The following is a 22373-nucleotide window of genomic DNA, read 5'->3' as shown; positions in this document are numbered from 1 at the left end:
GTAACCTATTGGTATAATGCTGTACTAAATGTTTTGTTTCACTTTATGGAAAACTAGTTCCTCACACTAAGAGCGTAGGGACACGTTCTAATTCGATGCTAAAAATCTGACGTCATTATTGTGCGACTTGTGTTTACAGAGGAATATCTTTTATATAGTCAAAAAAATAGCGTGTCATTTTATATCACCACACAAGCGCTCAGAGACAACGCAGAGTAAATAAGATGATGGGTTTAGAGCAAATTACTATTTTAGACCTTGTTTCTGAATAGCTTTTGGTGTATATCGGTTAAATTGATGGATCGAGGACGTAAAAAAGCTACAAGTTCTCAGGTGAAAGTTACCTGGAAAACTTCTCATTCTGAAGTCTGATTCATTCGGACAGGTAAAGGCGGAATTTAAATGTGAAAAACAAAACCTAAGCATGGATGAAGAAGATCTGGAGTCGGTTGGTGAACAACTGTACAATTTGATTTACCCCAAACATAAGGAGAGTGCTGGAAAACTCACAGGTAAGGGCCCTGTTCCGTTTTGTGCTATAATAAACCACCTTATTTCATATAATAGATAAATACTATTAATGTGACAGTCAATTTGTCATGAATGCAATGTTTTGGAGCATGACTGTGTGTTTAAGGCATGCTGCTGGAGCTGCCAGCTCCTGTGCTGAGCCAGATGCTGCAGGATGAGGCCATGCTGACAGCAGCTGTGGAGAAAGCCCTCAGAGCTCTGCAGCTGGCTCACAAATCCAGGTAGAGCAAACAGCAGGAAGTTATAGCAGTGATAGTGGTTTCGGAGGCTGAAACTAAAAAAGGACTGGGGCGGTAAATAGATGAAGATAGTTGCTGTATATTTAGAGTGATAATTAGTGTAAAATAAATGCCTGGATATTTACCATACCGAGTGGTGGTTTGTATCACTTTATATTCTTGGTAGTGAGTTTAAATAATCTGAAAATCAGATTGAGGTCTTTGCAATCCCAAAGCCCTAAGAAAAGGATGTTGATTCTACAGACATTTGTTAAATTACTTTAATTTATAACAGGATCAGAGAGCATATCACCTGACTTTGTCAACACAACATTTTACTTTTAAGTCTAAATTTTGAATTTTTTAAGTCTTTTATCTTGCATCACTGACCTGGCTGTATTTATTTTATCTTAATTGCCTTCTTTTCATATTGTTGCCCAATTGGCCTTGGCTACATTTTAGCGTCTTCACATAACTGACTTATAGGGTTTATTTGAGCAATACATTCCCTTTCATGTTGTTTATTCTGAAGTTACTGCGCTTCTTTGCAGCGAGGTAACATTTAAAGATGAGGATGATGCTTCAGTGTCTTCGGATTCCCTGGGGGAGCAGCTGTTTGAGCTGGTGGATGTTTACAACACCGGCCACTCACAGAAAATCACAGGTGAGTGTAATGTCCTCACACTCAATAAACTCAAATGGATGACAATGGGATTTTACCCTTTTATTGCTCAACAAGTTTGAAAACATTTCTAGCTAACTTTTATCTCTATTTATATCACGGAGAAGATTTTTTTTTAATAAGACAGCTGATTTTATCTTTAGTTTCTTTCGAGTTTCACCTGCAATTTTTGAGCAGACCTTTTATTTGTGGTACATCTCTGCTTTGATATTCTCAAGTTTAAAAATGATAAAATCTACCAAAAGTACAGTTTTGACTGTTCTCACTAGCTTTGATGGTCTCTTTACCTTTCCTCTAATGAACAAGTCAAATATGTGAAAATAACAGCAAAAACAATCATATTCTTATTAGACTTGGCTATTTTGGGGTTCAAGCTCATTTTTAGCATGCTGACATGTTAAAGATGCAAATGTTACATATAATGAAGACAGCAAACACTAGTCAGTGAGAATCTTAGCATTTGGGTTTTTATTTCCATAACTATAAATTAATGATATTGATGAGTAATTTGTTCCTGCATTAAAACACAAGTCCCTGTCTGCTCGTAGGAATGCTTTTGGAGCAGCACAAAGATGCAGTTTTACACCTTCTGTCAGACCCTAAACTTCTGGAGAACCATGTGAATCTCGCCCTGAAGACCCTGAAAGAGTCTGTAACTTAGCACTGTCAGCAGGATAACATTGTTTACTGAAATCATTTTCTGTTTCTGTCAATTTATTTGCAGCCTGCCTTTAGTGAATTCTGAAACATTAGAACGTATTGAAGAGCTAATGTAAATGACTGATTGAAAGTCTCTGCCTCTTTTCAGACAAAATGTGGAGGAGACAGATGTCAGTGACACTGATGACATAGAGAAACTGGGTGAAAAGATTTTCTCACTGGTGGAGGAGATGGATCCACTTCACGCAAATGACATTACAGGTAAACTTACACTTATTTCCTTTTCTTTTTACTTAATAGGGTTTTACCAGGTGTTGATAAACCCTTATAAGCCCAGTACTTTTCCATTTGTACAGGAATGCTTCTGGAGATGGACTCGGCGGCACTCCAACAGCTGCTCGGTGACCCCACGATGCTGGAAGTCGCTGTTCAAAAAGCGCAAGCAGTGCTGGATACCCAAAGCTGAGCCTTCTCTAACAGTCGATGAAAACACATCCAATGACACGTAACGTTTACCAGTCAGTGACTGATAATCGTACAACTGGTGAGACTCTTTTGTTTTAAACAGACTGAAGTGGACAAAGGATGAACAGACGTTCATTGAGGAGTTTTGGAAGAAATCATCGAACTGAAAACACAATTAATGTTGCACTTTAATTTCTGAGATCAATAAACTGAATACATTTCAGTGGCTAATGAAAAATAATGATCCATAAGTACTTTAACAACAAGAGATCGGTTATTACTTGATTAAACTGTTTACTGTAAACCACAAGGGAGAGTTTTTATTTAAGGATCTTTAAAAAAAACATACCTTTAAATCCTGTCAACTATAATACTTAATAGTCAGTCATAAAAAAGACACCAAATTATGCATAATGATGCTCAGTGTGTTTACTAACTTAAATGTGATAAAAATAACTGAATGGATTATATAGATATTTAGAAGAATTACTGTGTGTCTTTGCTGCTGCAGCTACTGATCATGTTGTTCAACAGCTAATTTCTCATAGTTCTCATCTACACTTTGCAAAACTCTGCCTCTTACCTTACAGGATGACAGAATCTTCAAACACGCTGTAAATGTATTTTATTTATGTATATGTGGTTTTATTATCACGAAAAAATCAGACTTAACAAACTGGGCAAATGTGGTTCTACTCAACAATGCATGCTAAATATACATATATACAAAAAAACAAAATATAGTGTTGTTGGGTTTTGCACACACACCCTGTAGAGCTGTGATATTATATTGATCGAAATGAAATCTTTGTGATTTAAAAAAAGAAAACCTAAGTGGATAAAACTGGAGACTGATAAAGTTTTTCTGTTAGTCACACCGGTGCAGAGTTCAAATTAAAAATCTGTATCCTGATAAGTATAAATGTGTGTTTTCAAAAAAATACATTGTTTTTTTTAATTGTAATGTTTTTATCATTTATTTATTTTCTTTACGTTTTCAACTCAAAGGTTAAAATGATTAATTTACCTCCTAAAACTATCTAATGATCAGACTATTTCTGATATACCTCAAACCTTGTTTAGCATTTATTTACACTTTATCATATATTAGATATCATGTATGTGAAATGGGGTTGGTTAATGACTGGTTCCATATTTAAAAATCTACTTTAGGTAATAAAATTTCACTTTTCCTCTTGTTCCTGGGTTAAAATGTGAATTTCCCAATCCTTCATAAGTAAAAAAAATGGAAAAACCTATTTTGATCCAGAAACTTGTGCTTTGACAATATATTTACACATTTGCATTTTTTTGATGTAATACCAGTAACTAATTATTCTCAAGTAAGTTAAGGAACTTTGCCAAAGTTGTAGTCTTAAAAAATTACTTTTCAAAACATGGCAAATAAGTTTAAACAATACAGATAATAAAAATTTGTCAAAAAATTATTTTGTAAGCCACAAAAGCGAAGTATAAAAGGAAAATTGGGCAGTTTATATTATTTTAAAAAACAAGGAGTTGGGAAATTAACAGTTATTAGCCAGGAACAGAAACAGTGTTTCACTGTGATCAGTCCACATTACACTTAGAAATAAAAAATAAATATTTTGTCAGTGTTTACTTTGTATTTTTATTTTCTTCTTCCATTCAAAGTTGTGCTAATGGTAAAATAATGAAATCCTCAACTGAAATAATGTGTCCTAACCCTTTTATCATATCTTATTGACTTTTGGATCCTAAAATATACATAAAAACTGGAAGACTCATGCTTTAGACTCAGTTATATAAATTCATCTGTGCCAACTGCAGTTTCATTATGACTTGTTTTAAACATGATGGACCTCAGTTATTTTTGTTAAGTGTTTTTGTCCTTAAAATAAAGTGAAATATGTTGTCTGACTCTTACTTATTGTAAAAATGCTCAAAATAAAGTACATTTAATAACAAGACTCTCAAGACCTTATTTCTTTAAAAAAAAAATCCATGTTATTTGTTTACAATCAAAATAATCAAACCACTTCCTGAGACTTAAAAACACTAAGCCATCTGATCATAGACATATGTGTCTTCATCTGATCACACTTTTAGGTTAAATTCAACAGTGCAATTCACTTTGGAGAAGTAAAATACATGCTGAAAGTTTAATACTAAAAACATTATTTTATGTAATAAATGAAACCCTTAGACATGCCTTTTAAAGCGCTACACAGAGCAAAAATATCTTTATTACTATTTGTTTCCATCCGTTGTTTTAGTCAATTCTACATGAGAAACTAAACCTGATCTTTAAAAATCAAACTGTCAACAAAGTTAATGAGTAACATTATGACAAATGACTAAATTAAGAACACCAGTAATCGACAAGACATATTTAGAGTAAAACTAACTCAGTTTACAATTTAAAGGTTTATTTGTATGCAGAAGCAGCCAATACAAAGAATATGATTGTAATTTATTGACTCATAAATGCATTTTTTTTGTCAAAGCCTATTTGAAAAAATTAGTTGCTTTTCACACGCACACACACACTTCTTTTATGCCTACATTTCATAAATACAATCAATCTGATATACAAATATTTGGATAGTTTCATTTTCGCTATCATTTTAAAAGCATCTTTAATCCTGGCTTCTGCTTTCCGACCGCCGCTGCTTCGCTTCTTCTCTGCTCAGAGGTTTGGAGATAGATGTCGACGAAAGACCCTGACACATCTTTGAAAGCGAATGGCTAACGAGGGGAGAAAAGGTCATTTAAATAAATACCTGAAACGAGCAGCATCCTAACACTTTTCTGTCTCGTCCAACATGCTTCCTTTTCTAGGAGGGCGGCTGAAAGAAAAGGCTAACACAGCAACACAAAGCACTACTGACAGAGTTCGCCACCTCCAGATAACACAAACAAAAAAAAGCTGCACATACGAGTCTACATCGTGAAAGTAAAACTTTCGTTCCATCCTTCACACACCCAATCAGACATCTGGACCTCAGACGAACAGAAGCGTAAAACAAGACGACAGGGTGATGATCTTGCTAACAGTGTTAATTTAAGGGGAGGCTGGCAGCTTTAGTAGAGCAACACATTTATTGTACACTAAATTATGTCAACATAACATACAGTTTGTGTATCATGGATAAGCACATGATAACATTAATTTTTCAACTAGGTTTCCTGTTCGGCTGCAGGAATAAGCCCTTTAAGGACACACTGTGCTCGTAATAATTACACCAGTGACACCTACTGGGCCTATAAAAAAAATGAAGAAAAGTGGTTAAACTGCTGGACGAAGACCAACATGATGGGATGAAGCTCCTCTTATGTAAAAGGCAAAAGGAAAAGTCCTTAAGACAGAGAGCAGTATGTCCATGTGCTTCATTTCCTCCTAGGCAACATGTTTGTCCAACAAGGATGGTAATGCCATCTTTTCCTTCCATGATGTTTACTTCAACGCTGGGTACTGGCGCTGTCCGCCTAAACGGCCAGACCGTAGTCCGCCTCCCGACGGTGCACTTGTCTGGATCAAAGACAGAAAAATCACAAAGTGAACAAGGCGGCAGAAACACGAGCGACTGGAGAATCATTCAAACGCCGCGTTTTGTGACCGCACCTGTGCAAACTGTGCAGGGTTATAAAAAGTGACACCTCCGGTGGGTGCAGGTCCCTGGGCAGGATGACTCTGTCCAATGAGAAGTGGACGGATTACAGTGACTACGAGGTTAGCGTAACTTTACAGCAGATGAACAAAAGAGGATACGTGACCAATGCCATTCTGGGATTTAAAAAACAAAACAAAAAACAAACAAAAAAAACAGGCAAAACTGGAAAAAGCAATGCCGAATGGCTTCACAGTGAGGCAGCGTTACAAAACACGACTGGGGTTTAGTAACCATGCAAGCTGCCAGGTTAGCGAGACTGATCTCCTGAGACAACTTGTAACTGCCTCCAGCATGCTTAACTCGGCTCTTTAAAGTAAATTTCCATACAACTCTTTCTCTATTCTTTATAAAAACTTATAACTAGGCTGGCACAATGTCTATCATGCTCAAAATGCTTATTTAGCAAATCAAAGTACAGCTAATTGTACAATTGTAACTTTGATTTCAAACTAAAAGATCTGTCTAACAAAGTCAGGGGATGTTAGTTCAGTCCTTTGACAGGAAATAAATACAATCACCAGGGTTATGAGATTATAGAAACCCTGAGGCAAAGTTGTTTTCATACATTATTCAATTCAAATCATCCGTTAAGGACAGTTTTCAGCACTGTGGTAAAACAACACAGACTGTTTTCCACAGAATGAACTGACTAAAAAAATCATCCATTTCTGTTCGATTTTTATCAGTTTATTTGATTTTATTTTTTTTAAGAGTTCAGTTAGAAATGCTGGAGACAGCTGGTGGCGGAGCAGGCAGGCGTGGATGTGATGCACAACACAAGCTTTAGGATGTAAACGGTGAGATACGGTGATGGTGACCACGTGATGAACTACTGTAGAAGAAAGGCGGGAAGGAAAGAGAACGAGCTACTTAACGCCCGACTAGAAATACCTGGTTTAAATGCTGACTCACTTCGCGTGATAAAGAACTCATTGAGCTAGAACGTGACAGCTAAAGAGAGGGGGGGGGAAATGTAGGAGGGAAACAGAAAATAGATAACCGTAAACCCATATTATTGATTTCATGCACTTGATTAGATCTGCTTCCACCAGTCAACAGTTCAGAGTAAAAACAAAGTAAATCAGCGTTAGAAAAGTGGTGGTTCTTGGACAAAAAAAAAAAAACTAAACTAAAAACGAAAGTGAAATATATTACAAAATACAAGAAACTGTAGTAACTATTCACTGAGCATGAGACAGATGAAAGATGAAAAAATTTAAGTTGGCATGCATGCATCCTTCCTCTTACATTAATTAACAAATAAGCTGCACGGGCTGGCTGGTAGTTGTCAAGCATCATATTTCAGTGGAGGCATGAAGAGCAACTAGAGCAAAAGTTAATAAAAAGGAAACGATCAGCGTTACCTCCCCAGACTGAGAACCATCAGGACAAGGAGGACCTTCTGAGGCTGGCGGTAACAACGTCGGGTTGAACATCTGAACAGATTAAAATGAAACACAGGAGATTCTGATTAAGTTGAAATTTAGTTTTGTACTTTCTCTAGACTGGATTTATCACACCCACAAACCACCAAATGTGCAATGAGATTTTTCAATTTAGCAATAAAGTCACAACGTGGAGCTTTCAATACAAGCGATACTACACAACCTGTGGAGCAGCAGTGGAGTTTGGTGAATTCTGCTCCTGACTTCCTCCTTCACTTCCCTCCAGAGGTTGATGATCGTCAGGAGCTTCACCGGGAAGAGAGAAAAGTAGTTTTATTGCTTTAATTTGATTTGTAGCCTCATTTTCCAAATCAGACAGAAATCCCTGATACGCCAGACAGACATTAAAAAAAAAAACAAACATTTTTAACAGATTATTCTAATGCCATGCCACACACCTGAACTAGGCACAAACAGGTTAGCAGGCATGGGCATTGGTGCCAAAGGCGCAAAGATGTCCACTGGAGCAGGGGCGCCTCCACTTGGTTTAACGGTTCTGCTCGGGTTCAAAACATCCACATATCTGCTCTTGGTACCTGAGGAGACGGGAATACATTGGTTTTAAGTAACACAACTGAAAAAGAAGGAACTATTGATGCACTCTTTAACTCTCATGTCATCTGTATTAATTGACACCAGCCTCAAAATAAAATATTGACATGAAACAAGAAGCAAAAAAAAAATTGATCAAATTTGGCCTAGTTGTGGCTAATTTTAGTGTTTTAGCTAAGAACATGATCATCAAAGCATAGCTAAATAGAATGAAGTGTTTAGGTTTGCTAAAAAAATATATAGAGAAATAATAGAAATTGCATTTTAAATTGAGTTTTTTCCCCCAACTGATTAACTTTGGGCCATTATATTAAAAGTAGAAATATCTAAATGTTACTACAAAAGAGGAACATTTATTATCATTAGCTACCTATATAATTTAAATTGAAAATATCTGTAAATACACTTTTGTACATGCCTCGAGTAGTTCCGCTTTTCTCACAATTATGACCAGTCAAACAATGTGTTTGTTTCGACTGATCCACATGTGATCGACCCCATCTTACCTGCCTTCCTGGAGAAAATGTTGACAGGAACACCACTACTCGGCGGAGCAGCGGGCCCTCCAGGACCAGGCATCTGAGGCATCTTGGGAAAACCCGTTGGAGGTGGAGGAGGGGGCTTACTCTAAGAGAACAGATGAGAAAAGCCACCAGAACTGGTTAATCTAATGTTTTCAGACTTGTCCTTTACACAGTGTAAAACAATTACTGACCTCCTCTTCTGGCTCATTCAAGTCAACCCATCTGTTCTTCTGTTCATCCCACACAATCTAACAAAGAATAATGTTTCCATTAAAAGCACATATTGAAAACAAAATATTTTTATATGCAAAGTGGTGAGGAAGTAATACATGTAAATATAGCAACTTACAGAGGGATTTTTGTCATCTGGCAAGTGCGCCTCGTTTTTCCTCTTTCCAAAGGGCCAAAATAGCCAACTTTTACTCTGTGTGCAAAGAAAAGAAAAAATTAAAATAACACAGTAAGGTCACAGACACGATCTGAGAGCCTGGGTGTAAAAAGCCAACCTTTTCAGGTGAGGCTTTCTTGGCTTTCTTGGCCTCTTCTTTGCGTGGCTGCTCGGGAATAGAGGGAGGAGGTGGAGAGACCTGCTTCACAGCAGAGTTGCTCCGCTCTCTTCCACCAGAGTGAGTGGATGACTCCGAAGCTCTACGAGAGCTGCGTCCTGATGCCTGCACAACAGAAAATGCTTATAAGAATACAATTAAAAAAAGCAGCTTAGTGGCATAGTCAACACTTTCACGCGTGTTAACCATCTTACAGCAAGGACACCCTCCGTTTAAAATCTCAGCTGTGTAGGCCTTTCTGTGTGGGTTTTTCCTGAATACTTTGGTTTTCTCCCACAGTTCAAACATTTTCAAGTTAATTTAATTGGTGTTCTAAACAGGATTGTGCGCCTGCATGGCTGTTTGTCTCATCTCTGTTAAAGATCTTTGATAGACGGGGGACTAGAGACACACTCTCGCCCCCTGATCATAATAATTTGATCCAGCCTGCATACTTTAGATTCCCCCTTTAATCCAACATACAAGTAAAACACTCGCAAAAGCCTGCCGCATGGTGGCCTTACCTTAAACCATAAGATCTAAGATATTTGGATCCCATTCATACCTGGTGGTAAAATCCATCCTTAGCTATCAGGTTGCATTCAGATAGTGCTAAATACAAGTGTAAACAGCCTCGACATGATTTGAAAATATTTTTTACTCAAACCACTTTAAGAGATAGTCTAAACCCCTTTAATCCACATTGTTTGGTAGTCTGAATGCAACCTGTGCTGAATCTGCCCCTGCTGTAGGATCACCTACTGAACTGACATGAATATAAGTAGCAATATCGTAACCAGAATATCACAGTCCTAGATCTGAACAGGGGCTTACAGCCTATATCCTCCTGCCAAACAACAGGAAAACCTTAGAGGTAACGTACATAAGTCAACATTTCAGAGCCGTTTTATTATGTTGATGGGTCCATTGTTTTGGCTTGTTTGTGTACTGTATGTGAGCACTTTTGGCAGAGCGCACAAACATACCATATGCATTGAAGATTGTGAAATTGTTCGAGTTCTTCCAGGACCCTGCGGTACCAAAAAGACAACAGAGTAAGTGTTTTTTTGTGCCATGCCCTCAAACAGAAGGACAGTGTTTTAGAGCATAATACTTACCATTTTAGCCATGTGGTCATACAAGTCCATCTGAGGTGTGTAGGAGCTCCTGGGTGGGGACGACGATATTTGTTGGACACCGTGCATTTCTGGGGGGACCAGGGAAGGCTGCTCCATAGGTGACAAGTGGCCAGGAGAAGGCGGCATGTGTTGCTGTATTTGTAATGGCGGGGGAATCATCTGTATAGGTGAATGTGGCACCTGCGAAGGAAGTGTGCGTGGGGACATTTGGCCCTCTTGTGGAGAAGGGAAATGCTGCTGCTGATGGGCTCCTGGATACATGTCAAACTGCTCAGTTTGAGGCAGAAAAGGGGGCGGGGCCATGCCAGGCTCTTGTGGATGATATCCTGGCATAGGGACATGGCCTGGTGGTCCACTGGGGGGCACTGGGTAGAACTGTGGCGCATCATTAGGAGGTAAGAACTGAGAAGGAGCCATCTTGTCTTGAAGAATGGACGTGGGAGCTGAGAAAAGCAAAAGAGATCAAGTTTACTTTGCAGCACAGAGAGAGATATAAAGGAGCAAAGGTTTGACAACAAAAACACATCCATGCACACCTGGGGGCATCAACTGCACTCCTTGTGGTGGAGGCCCTGGCAGTAATGAACTCATGAGTGGGTTATCGGGAGCATGGCCGTCCACTTCCAGCGGTATGCTGTAAGGTTCAGATGGAGTCTGCTGGTCCGAGTCAGAACATTCACTGCTGCCGTCAAACTGTGCAGGAGTAGATCTGTGCTCATTGTAACTGATAACTCCAGTCTTGAAAAAGATGGAAGGAAATAAAAAACAAACTTAATGTTAACATAACTACTGAAAAATAAGTAACATTTCTAAATGGAATCTATACAAGCCCTTGCTTAATCTAAGTTTCATGATTATATTATTTCCCTTTGTCTCGAAAAGCAAGAATTACAGTCCAGATCTTGCAATGGAAAATTTATTTTCTCCAGAAAAATATAATAATTTAATGCTCTTCCGTATGAACTTTGACTAAGACTTGCAGAAGCAACTAAAAAAACAAAACCTATTTTTCTTCCTCACCCTTATCTGTCCGTCTAACTGTCTGAGGCGAATCAGCCATTCAGGCTCAACGAACAACTCCTGCTCAGGTTTCTCCTTCAGTTGTGGATCAAAGAACCGCAGCCTTTCTGACATCTGTTGGCATCAGAAGAGAAATCGGTCAAAAAAAAATTATATTCTATCCTAATTTTATAGAAAACAACAATTAAAGAAGAAATAAACTGAAAAGTTCCAGTCGGAACAAAAACAAACCTGAATAATCTGGCTGATGAACACAGGAGAGTAGTAGGAGGGATGCATGAGGGCAGACTTTGAAATAACTTCACAGTAATGAAAGGCCTGGGCACACAGGCCTGCCTCAGCCAATCGGCATGCATAGATTAACTTGAACACCTGATGGAGGACAAAGAACAAATTATTCCTCAGAAATATACCAACAGCAGACAACAATGTAATAATGTAAAGCTGAGACAAAGCAAGCAAGACCATGTTTCAAGAACTGAATTTAGCAGTAGTTTTTTATCATTTTACAACATTTAAAAATAATACTAATAAGAAATTACCTGGAAGTTAGGCAGTGAACATGGCTGGGAGCCCAGAGACTGAGCATACTCATAGGCCTCAGTCCTCTGAATTGCTTCATTGGTTGCAAATTGATTAAAGGGCAGACTGATGTGAACAAAAAAGAAAATGACAAGTGTGGTTTATTTTACCCATACTTTATGATAATCTTAATTAATTAAAGCTGTTTGTGGGTTCCTACTGGGTTCCAACCTGTGGTTGGAGCCAATCAAAACCATCTTGGTGCTCTTCTTTGTGAAAACTCCCAGTCCAATTTGAGCCATCAGGTAGCAGAAGTGTGCAGCATCCGTCAGCCCCTTAGAAGCTGCAAAAACAGAGTAAAGTAAGAAGGTTATGAACTGAATCAGTTATAATTAGGAATATAAATACTGTTAATGTGTGTGTGTTGTTGGATTTCTAACACATTCTTACCAAGAGTGTCACCCATAGTGGTGATAGTGCGAGTATCCAGGTCTAGATTGTGAGTGAGGTTTGACAACACCATGGCCAGATGAGGACGCCAGTCACCCCACTTCTCTTCTCCACAGCACTGCATGTACACGATAAACGCAATGACTGAGATGGCTATAAGGACACGTAGGTTTGAACACTAAAAGGATGTGAAAATGCTGTTGTAGGAGACAACAGCTTTAACAAAAACTTACAGTGGCCGATGCAGGCATCCTTCCTGACATCAACTGGTACATTGTCTGGAGAGGATCATTCATAGGCAAACTATTGGCAAACCTAAACAAAATACACAACAACAATTAGAATAAAGAGGAAAATCTAGTTTTAAATTTAAAAAATGTTCAAATCAGAGGTACTTTACCTTGTCATGACACGTGCATGGGTCCTGTTGTCCATCTTACTGGCTAACAATAGAGCGTGACCCCAAAGACCTCCCTTCATTGCTGCTTCCAGTGCATCCTTTTCCACAGACCAGACATGTTCAAATATTTCACAGCACAAAAAGAAGAATGACTGACATACAGTTAACGTGTGCCGTTCTTACTTTTTTGCGGCCAAACAACAGCAGCTCCCTGAAACGTTCGGTTTCCTTGCCAACGTTTTCAGGGACGGTCATGAAAGTGTCCGACAGAAGGGACAACGGCCCGGCTCCAGGCTCCTCTTCAGCCCGAGCAAGAGGTTCATTGTTAAAATCAATCAGGTTGGCTTCATTGGGACTCTTGCCTGGCAGCCAGACCGAACGATGCTCCTTCAACAAGAGGTCAGCGATGTCTGTTCCAACAACGGTCTATGAAAACGAAAAACCACAAGAATGTTTTTTTTTTATTATTATTAAATCCCAATTATATTTTTGTTCTTATTTGCAGTTACATTTGCATAGACTTACCCCATTCTGTCTACAAAGCAGCATGATGAAGTCCCAGAGCAAGCGAGCAGATTCTCTGTCCAACAAGTTGTTGTCGCGAGCACACTCCAACGCTTTGTTCTGAGAAAACTTTATCACATCCACTTTATGGGTCTCCTCCCTGATAACATGCATGACACATATTAGGATTACAAGCACTAATCTAACCTTTATATGACACAGTTTAGCACCAAAACACTCAAATGCACCAAACAGATCTTTTCTGGATCCATTTTAATGTTGTTGCCACTTTCTCAGGAAAACAAACAACGTTATGGTCATTTCAGTGACTGCAGATTACAATTCTATGTTGTATTACACAGATATTTCTTTTATATTAAGTTACATTAGAGAACATTAAGTAATAGTATCACTTGATCCTTTCATTGGGTTATTTTTAACAAGTTTCAGTTAGTGAAAAGTATTTGTGCTAAAGTTAGCAGAACACACTCACTTAAGAAGGGGTCCAGGGAAAACCCGCAGCTCAGCCTGATCCGAGGTGTCCTGCAGCATGGTCTGAAATATAACCATAAAATATTACATGAAAAGTTCTTTACATTATGTTTTTAACTTCACAAAAACTTAAAAAGTAGTAAGTTGTTGCCTAAAAGTGAGATAATGATTGCATCCTACGTAAAGAGTTAAGGAAGCCCTGCTTTCGACACAATGTAACACAAACGTTACAACCCTCAAGTGTTGAAAATCAATCTTTATGTGTCCCTAGTTTAAAATCTTTCCACAAAACAATGAATAGCTCTCTACAATAAAAGGCATGATCTATTAAAATGTACCTCCATGTTGTGGATATCAACCAGAGCAGGCTGTCCAGCTGAGGGGAGATTAGGTAGGACTTGAATCAGATGACCACCAGGTCCAAAGCGGGCACAGCGGTGGGGTATAGTGAACTTCTCTGGGGTTGCAGGACGAGGGGGAGCTACAGGCAACATAATAGCCATACAGTAAATACCTAACTGAACTTATACAAAAAAAGTTAGCATTTAGAAATGCATAATCCTTAAAAAAAAGGAAAGTGAAACTGGTGGTTGTGTACTTACGTTGCTCAGGAGCCACCCAGGTACTGTCTGAAGTGTACTCTGAAGCATATGGGTACTGGCTGTAGTTCTGGGAGGCATCAGCCTGATTCGGGTATTGCCCATAAGAGTAGTCCACAGCCAGAGTGGATGATGTGGTGTCATAACCTGCAGATACCAAGTCAGGTTGGCTCCTGTACACCTGGCTCTGAAAAGTGGAATTAAAACAAATAAATAAGCAAGACAAAAGTGACAAGTGACACATTGGAAGTTTTGTTGCGAAAACAATCAAGTTATCAAACAGCAAAAACAATATGTTCAGCTAGCTTCATATATCTATGTTTTCAATAGATAACTACCCACAAAAGCTGGAGCAAAAGAGTATGTAAGATGTTTTTGACAGGCAATGAGTCCCATGAAAGCAGAAACATTGACTGAAATACCTTCATAAAAGGCTATTTCTGTTCATCTCTGTGCAGTGCCTGAGCCTGATAATAGAATCACATACCTGTTAAATGACTACATGGAGACAACTTACCTGTTGTGACCGTGAGCTGAAGCTGCTCCGTCTGCTGTGGTGACTGTGGGAGCTGTGCACACTGTGTGCGGACCGCTCGCTGTGTACGCTGCGTCGGTCAAAGTCATCGCCATATGGGTCTCTGCCACGTTGGTTATCATCGTCAAAACTGGCATCGTAACCAGGATAATAGCGCCACTGGTCATCATATCCCTCTTTCCTGCGAGTACACAGCCTTTGTGATTAAAACAGCAGTAACCAGGACTCATCATAAAAGTATAAACAGTTTTTACACTACTTCACATCAAATGATTTTTAATTCATTTATGTAGAAAGTTCCAATTGATTTAATTTTCATATTAAATCTGTGCCAAGGGTATTTTATGCATACCTGGTAGGATACGCTTGTTGATTATAATAGCTGTTTCTGTATGCTTCGTTGTAATATGACCAATAGGAGTGATCATAGTATCCTCTGTATCGTGGGTCATATTGTCCATAATTGTATCCTTTTCAAAGAAAACATTAGGAAAAATAAGATAATTGAGAATTAATAAAAAAAAAAAAAAAACACAACATAAGGCTAATTTTTTAGCAAATTACCTAACAACATTTGCAAGCAAAACCATTCACATTAAAAATGTACTATCAAATACTAGCAGCTCATACCTCCATAATCATAGTGTTTGGGATAATCTGCATAATAATCACTGTAGGCACTTTGGTTTGCTCGTTGGTAGTCATCAGTATAGCCTTGCCTTTGGGGAAAATACAAAAAAGATTTAAAGTCATATTACATGTTTAAAGTCATGTCAGAGTTTATATTTTCCCAGAGTAATTACTTAAGGCCTAGTAACAGTGAGGGTAAAAAACAATTTAACAGTAAAAATAAAAAGCAATAAATTCAAATTACTCTAGCATAAATGCAAACACACAGGTTGTGTCAGAAAAAGGTAAACGTTCACACAAAATCCTGCAATTGCTACAATCTGCTAGTTGAGTATCTGTTGTAAGGAGAAAATATTTAGTTTTTAACAAACATTACTGTCAACTGTTTGTCCAAAAATGGCTACATTCATCACTTGAAAAAGTCAACAAGGAGGTCAGAAAAGTCAGAAATACACCTAAATTTGCTAGGTGATCAAAGGGTTATGTTCAGGGATGTCAGGTGCACAAGGTATTTATACATTTAAAAAGAATATCTAAAAACTAAACCAAAAAATACTGATAATAAACTGCAAAATATAAAAGTTTTAGGTTATTGAAAGTTTCACGAACCTTGATGAGGGTCTGTCAGAGTACTGACTAGCCCTTGAGCTGGGCCGATCGGATTGTGGTTCTCTGTATTGATAGTTTGGATCACGGTAACCTGGGTTCTGCCCATCATATCTGCCATACCAGGGATCTGCTCTGCCCCGGTATGCACTATCCTGGGAGGAAAAAAAAAAATTATTAAGAAAACCCACACGAACATGACCACAGTTCCTCATAAATGGTTCTCTAAGCACAACTGCTGATTGCATAACAACACAAAAAAATGCATTAAAGGTAATCACAAAGAAAAAAAAGAAACTTGGCACCTACTTGGTAATATTGCTGAGCTCTGGGGTCTCCATGTGGGGGTGGGTACTGGCCTTGAGGATACGGCCCTCTGCTATCCGGATATTCTCCATAATTACCATAATAACCACTATACGTTTGTCCTGGCCCAGGAGGAGGAGGAGGAGGAGGAGGAGGCCCATAGCCACCTTGATGGCTGCCTGCTGATGAAGGTGGTCGAGGTGGCTCTGCTGAAGCTGGGTGGGAAGAACCAGGGGGTACTGGCCCTTGAGGCCCAGGAGGGTAAGCAGTTGTAGGAGCACTTCCTGCAGTCGGCCCTTGTGCGGACATTGAACTCTGCCCAGGAGGAGGTTGTGCTCCACTCACAGGAGCAGAGGGAACATCTTTCCGTCCCTGTTGTGCAGCCTGAGAATCTGATGTCTGAGAAGATTCATTTTGAGTTTGCTGCATGACTGCACCTGCTTGGGAGAGTACTAACGGTACCTGTGGGGTAGGTAGTGAAGCTGAGGTTTGGACAGAGGCATTTCCCCCCTCTCTTGCTCCCTGCTGAGCATCTTTGGTGACCTGCAGGTAAAATCCATTACTAGACTGTGGCATCTCATGTAGAGAAGAAGGTTGGTCAGGTTGTTGGGTTCGGGCATGTGATTGGTGCATAGAGAAATCAAGCAGTTCGTAATTTGATGCCCGATTATGATTAGAAACAGAAGCAGTCACAAGAGAAGAAGACTGTGAATTAACATGAACAGCAGAGTGGTTGTCTCCGCTCAATGATTGGCCTCTTGAAAGAGGAGGATGGACTGGTTGAGGCTGCGGTGGAGTTGCAACTTCTGATGCTGCTGCAACCATTTTGTCTCGAGTCAAATTAAGTGGACCCTGGTTAGAAGCTGAAGAACAGAAAGCTGTGGGTCCAGAAGAAAAGAGTGGATTTTGTTTAGAAGGTAGAGCAGGTGGTTGAGAGCTACTGGCACCCTGTCCCTGTGCAAGTGATCTCTCAGGTGGGGTAGTTTCCCCATGACTACTCTGGGTGGATGATTGAGCAGGGGCACTGGGGGGAATCACATTGTAATTAGATACAGGTGGGGCAATTAAAACAGGCTGATGAAGCGAGCCAGATACGAGGAGAGAAGCGTAGCCCAGGTTGCCTTGAGAGTCATTTGGCTCTGAATCACTCACCTTTGGTGGGTTCTCTAAGTTCTCTGAGTGTTGCTGAGAAGTTGGCTGGATTTTCTGTGAAAGCTGCAGGTCCAGTGGACCATCTTCTGGTGGTTGGATGACATCAGCACTGGGTTCTCGTAAAGGAGCCAGAACTGTTAGGGCAGCAGGAGCAAGAAGGATGTTAGCACTCAAACTTGAAGGGTCATTCTGAGCCCACAAAGTGGTTGCAGGACTCTCACACGGACGATTGGCCCCAAAAGCACGAGACGATGGCCGAGAATGAACTACTGGGTGTGTCACATGAGGCATTCCACTTCCAGCAGCAGCAGCAGCAGCAGCAGGCTGAGGCTGTCCTGGGCTGTAAATATTTTCCATATTATCCGGTGGCTGCTCCAAGTTGCCAGATGTGTCGGTGCCCCCTTCAGCCACCATTTTAGCCCTATCCACTTCAGGTGGACGCACCCCAACTCCATGTGAGCGCACGGGTTCAAAGGAGCTATTAGCACTTGCTTGAAAAATGCCAGTTGGTTTTGGAGGGCTGGGTGTGGGAGGCCACATCTGCTCCAGGGAACTCTGTTGCATGCCTGCATCTCCAGCTGGAGAGGAATCAATCTGCTCAAAGTACCCTCCAGTAGCAGCAGATGGGTTAGCGTTATCAGCAAGACGCGGGCTTTCCTGCTGAATAAAGGTGCCTTCAACTCCCTTGTGCCGACGGGGGCCAGTCCCACTTCCATGGCTCAGATTGCTATAATTGGATGATACACTGGCAGATCTCATTGGTCGTGGAACTGAATCTGGGGTTTCCAGGTTTGGCCCAGTTTCAAACTGGTCCACTCCATGGGGTGCAGTAACAGCAGTACTGCTGTGGATTTCACTAGGTAATACTTCCTGATTTGGGACACACTCCAGATTCTCTACATGGTCAAACTGAGTATCAGGTGGCTTCTGAGTATTTCCCTGGGAAAGGGGACTGCTTTCATTCATATAGGGAAGGTGTGAATTATCTTGAACAGAGACTCCTTGGTAATTCAAAGAAGTATCTGCATGACCACTGTGGGCTTGTGGGTTGCTATGAGGCTGAAAAAATCCAGCACCACCATTTAATGCCTTATTTCTCTCACTAGAGAGAGTTTCCTCATTTTCCACATCACTGTCTTTGAAAAACATTGAAAGTGAACCAGACTCCTGAGAGTATGGATCTGAGGCAGAATCAGAAGTAGGCCCAGGTCTGGTAGTTGGCCCATGCCCAGTGTTGGAAACATGCTGATATCCTGCAGAGTCTGCAATCGGTTGAGGATGGCTCGGACCAATTCCCATTTGGTGATAACCTGAGTCCTGTGGAGGCTGGTTAAACCATAAGTCCTGTGGCTCAGAGCTTTGATTAAAGTAACTCTGGAAATGTGAATTTTGTTGGTGGGGTCCATTTGGGTCAGGCCACGCAGAATTATTGGGTGTTACAGGGTTTTGAGGGGGAAGGCAGGCTTGATTGTGAGGGTGTCCAGGTTGGATTGGAGGTGTAGGGGCATTGAGATGAGGTGACTGGCTGTGGGAAGGATACTTCTGAGTCTGTGGAGTCATATTTAAAGGCTGTACTGGAGGATCACTAGTTGGCTGGAAATAGTTCTGAACTGATGGAGGGCGACTTCCATGATCAGGGACCCACTGGGCAGACGAGGAAGTGGGGGCAAGAGGCTGAAAGGGAGCAGGATGAAAAGCAGGCTGTCCTTGAAACTCCTGGTTAAAATGTGCCTCACTAGGTGTTGGTGCTATATGTGGTGCCATATGTGGTGATTCTGTGGAAGTGGTTGGTGTCTGATGTCTCGAATTAAAATAATCTTGTTCGCTGTTAGAAGATGCATATCCTGTGGAACTTGGTGCTGGGAAAATCCCAGAGGATGCAGAACTATGAGGGTTAAACAAAGCTACCCCAGGCATAGAGGGCAGTGGGGGACCAGTCGGTGCAGCAGGAACATCGTCTAGTGTTGGTAGTTGTGCAGGCTGGCCAGGGCCAAGTTGAGAGTAAATGGTGCCAGGTGGGGTTTGCATTTGGGGAGGGTTACTGTTCGGTATTGTTGGAAGACCACCTGCAGCCATAGGCGGCTGAGCTCTACCAAAAGCAAAAGGATCTGTCATGGGCTGGGTAGGAGGCGGCATTGTGGCAGTTGCTGCTGTTGCGTGCTTCGGAGGCCTCGTCCTGCGGAACATATTGGGTCCAGAGGGAGGGGGCCCCGAGGCTCCTGGAGGTCCAGCCCGAGGAGGGGGCTGCATGTCTGCAGAGCCGGTAGGTCCGAGGACCAGGTCACTCTAAAGGACGTCACTGAAGAGACTGAAGTCAGACGTAGCTGCATAAAGAAAAAGCAAGAGGGAGTGGTTCACAAAAGCTACATATATCCTTTTAATGAACTTCACCACACCTTTATTTGTGTAAAAAGCACAACGTGGCAACTTCTACATCAGCTCTAAGATTGTAATACTACAGTTAGTGCAAATCAAAGGTCTGAAAACATACCTACTTATTCAAAACAAATTATTAGATGTGACCAAACTTTTGACTGCTACTATGCATATTACTGCACCTCAATGGACAAAATTCATCAGTAATTAATGAAAACAATTATACCTACATAACCTGGTCTGAGTCAAATAATTTGTCAAACAGACTTAAACAGAAACTTTATCATTTGAACACATCTTAGCAATTTTTTCCAGTCGGCAACATATTTCTGTAATAAAGCAAATCACAATTTAAGAAATTATTTTTTAAAGCAAATTGTTTTATTTCAAAAACTACTAATACTCATTTTTAGCTCAGATTAAGTATTTCAAATAGTTATCTGTGATCTCAAGTTGAGTGTTTTTATCTTCAAAACCTATTGAACACTGAGAAAAGGATGTTTAAAATTGAATTTAAGGAGCATTTAAAAGACTTGGAAACCACAAACAGTGTGCACACAGCGTGTGAGTAGGACTTGTGTTGACACTGGACAAATAAATATTCTGATATCAAAGGTTTCTACGGTTCTCATGCAATTCAGATCTTTCTGTAGTTAATTCCATATTATATTTATTCAGTCATTTTGTGTGTATTACTGCATGTCAGAGTGCTGATCAAGAAGCTGTCAATCTTGGTCAGAACAACTTTGGCAAAAGAGATTTTAAATCTCTCGAGCTTCAATGTTCTGGTTCCCTTTTAAAGAAATCAGGAAGCAGTTTAAATTTACATACTTCACCAAAAGGCTAAAAAATATCAACCTAGATCATGATCATTATAAGAGTTGATCACTATTACACTGGAGAATGGCTGACCTTTGGTAAAAAAAAATATAAAGGCAAATCTTTTCATTATTTTTCTAGTTAACCCTGGTGACAACCAGACCAAACAAACTGAAAAAAGGCCCTTTGTAGATCAGTCCTTTTTAAGATGCAATCATCTTGAATCTGCTCATGTCAACACACGACAAAACAGGACAGGGCCCTTACTATTAAGCATTTAAAGGACATTACAATAGCGAAACTTAAAAGTACAAGATGTGTGCTTTTATGACCTCTGATGTTTTCTACATGAAATCTTGATATTCGTTACATGTGATTTGCAAGTTCAGGGGAGCTACGAGAATCTGAAAAGCTAAATAAGGATCAATACGTGATCCTAGACCTTTCAAGCGACCAGGTTATAAATTTATCAGGAGCTGTGTCAACTTGGTAAGCTAACGATAGCGGTGTATCGACATTACAACTAGCAAAAAAGTCACGAAAAGTTAGACGTAAACTCACGACTTTTGATTAAGAACTGAAACTTTGTTATGCAACTCAATCCAACCCTCCTTGGTCTGGTTCGACATGAAGTTACTGTTACATATTAGCTGCCTAAAGAGACCAAGAGTCCAGAGTGCCTTGCTCGGCAGCTAACGGGAACGCTACATTGCGTTACATGTCTTCAACAGCAAAACACTGTCATCTTAAGTTACCGGATCTTACACGGAATAAAGTGAGATAGCGAAAGCGTTGTCGTTTTCGTAACAACTTCGCAGTATCAGGAACACACCGAAAGTTACACGTCGCTTGCCACTCGACAAGCGTAATTTAACAGGTTCACTGCCTGGTCAGCTAGCCTTAGCATCACTGCTTAGTTAGCATTACTGCTAACTAGCCTATATGCTAAACACACAGTAACAGTTTAATCCCGCTTAAGAACAGCATCTTTAAACGTTTAGCGTAAACTGCTGACATCCGTGTTGTATATTTATGCTTACCCGATGTTGGAAATGTGTACAGATATAAATAAATTCTTACAAATGTCCAGGACAGTGAGTCTGACACACCGCCACCATCTTCAATGAACACATCCTACTAGGCTACGTGTACAAGCACCGTCACGGCCCAAACAACGTTTACGTAAAAGGGGGCGGGGTTTATTTAAAGTCCTCTGCTCGTTATTAAATCAATTATTGTCCATTAAAAAACTAACGAGCAGATTTATTTGGGCTACAGCAAACAACAAATGATTGTTTGAGGAATCCCAATGTAGATAAAATTTTAAATACACATTACAAACACTACGAAATGCTGAAAGGCCTTTCTGAAAGTCTTTCAATTTTAGTCCTTTTTGTCTGTTCAGTGCACTTCAGCCCACGATGGAGCACTGTAGTACAATTTATTAACCTAATAATGGAACGGCATGCTGTTTAGAGCCATGAAAAACAACCCCGAACTCGGTTTCTGAAGCCCACATTATTCACACATTAGATGTGCGGTACCTGA

At 40.1% G+C, this 22373-nt stretch overlaps 2 protein-coding genes across 5 annotated transcripts; one reads left to right on the top strand and one right to left on the bottom strand.

The window, feature by feature from the left end:
- The first annotated feature begins 100 nt into the window (after positions 1–100).
- LOC108230899 lies at positions 101–4503 on the top strand. Its single transcript, XM_017407527.3, has 6 exons — positions 101–512; positions 638–752; positions 1301–1413; positions 1980–2079; positions 2240–2352; positions 2448–4503. The coding sequence occupies exons 1-6, from the start codon at positions 425–427 to the stop codon at positions 2555–2557; spliced, it is 639 nt and encodes a 212-aa protein (XP_017263016.1). The 5' UTR covers positions 101–424; the 3' UTR covers positions 2558–4503.
- A 245-nt stretch (positions 4504–4748) lies between these two features.
- On the bottom strand, positions 4749–21990 carry sec16a (SEC16 homolog A, endoplasmic reticulum export factor). 4 transcript variants are annotated; one of them, XM_017407797.3, is made up of 32 exons: positions 21866–21965; positions 17631–19954; positions 16482–17021; positions 16176–16327; positions 15567–15655; positions 15289–15406; positions 14919–15117; positions 14405–14588; positions 14141–14283; positions 13804–13865; positions 13332–13470; positions 12990–13232; positions 12807–12904; positions 12640–12721; positions 12407–12524; positions 12188–12299; positions 11977–12082; positions 11666–11806; positions 11435–11548; positions 10951–11152; positions 10394–10857; positions 10262–10306; positions 9237–9401; positions 9080–9154; positions 8922–8978; positions 8713–8833; positions 8053–8190; positions 7818–7900; positions 7574–7645; positions 7101–7160; positions 6161–6229; positions 4749–6067 (listed from the first exon to the last, which is right to left on the bottom strand). In XM_017407797.3, the coding sequence occupies exons 2-32, from the start codon at positions 19878–19880 to the stop codon at positions 5993–5995; spliced, it is 6516 nt and encodes a 2171-aa protein (XP_017263286.1). In that variant the 5' UTR covers positions 19881–19954; positions 21866–21965; the 3' UTR covers positions 4749–5992. The 4 variants fall into 4 exon arrangements, with proteins under 4 accessions (XP_017263286.1, XP_017263284.1, XP_017263283.1 ...); XM_017407795.3 differs by having other exon boundaries at positions 16482–19954; positions 21906–21990; XM_017407794.3 differs by having other exon boundaries at positions 16482–19954.
- Between the last annotated feature and the right edge of the window lie 383 nt (positions 21991–22373).

The sequence above is a fragment of the Kryptolebias marmoratus genome, linkage group LG14 (assembly GCF_001649575.2).
Source record: "Kryptolebias marmoratus isolate JLee-2015 linkage group LG14, ASM164957v2, whole genome shotgun sequence".
In the NCBI taxonomy this organism is placed as follows: Eukaryota; Metazoa; Chordata; class Actinopteri; order Cyprinodontiformes; family Rivulidae; genus Kryptolebias; species Kryptolebias marmoratus.
The sequence above is the reverse complement of the archived record's forward strand: the minus strand, read 5'-3'. Positions and strand labels throughout refer to the sequence as shown.

Excerpts from the sequence above, each read along its gene's own strand:
- LOC108230899 (XM_017407527.3), top strand. The coding sequence starts at position 425 with ATGGATGAAGAAGATCTGGAGTCGGTTGGTGAACAACTGTACAATTTG. Across the intron at positions 1,414-1,979 it reads CCACTCACAGAAAATCACAG|GAATGCTTTTGGAGCAGCAC; the intron begins GTGAGTGTAATG and ends GTCTGCTCGTAG. Across the intron at positions 2,353-2,447 it reads TCACGCAAATGACATTACAG|GAATGCTTCTGGAGATGGAC; the intron begins GTAAACTTACAC and ends CCATTTGTACAG.
- sec16a (XM_017407795.3), bottom strand. The coding sequence starts at position 19,880 with ATGCAGCCCCCTCCTCGGGCTGGACCTCCAGGAGCCTCGGGGCCCCCT. Across the intron at positions 10,307-10,393 it reads ATGACCACATGGCTAAAATG|GGTCCTGGAAGAACTCGAAC; the intron begins GTAAGTATTATG and ends TTGGTACCGCAG. Across the intron at positions 9,402-10,261 it reads CACAATCTTCAATGCATATG|GCATCAGGACGCAGCTCTCG; the intron begins GTATGTTTGTGC and ends TCTGTTGTGCAG.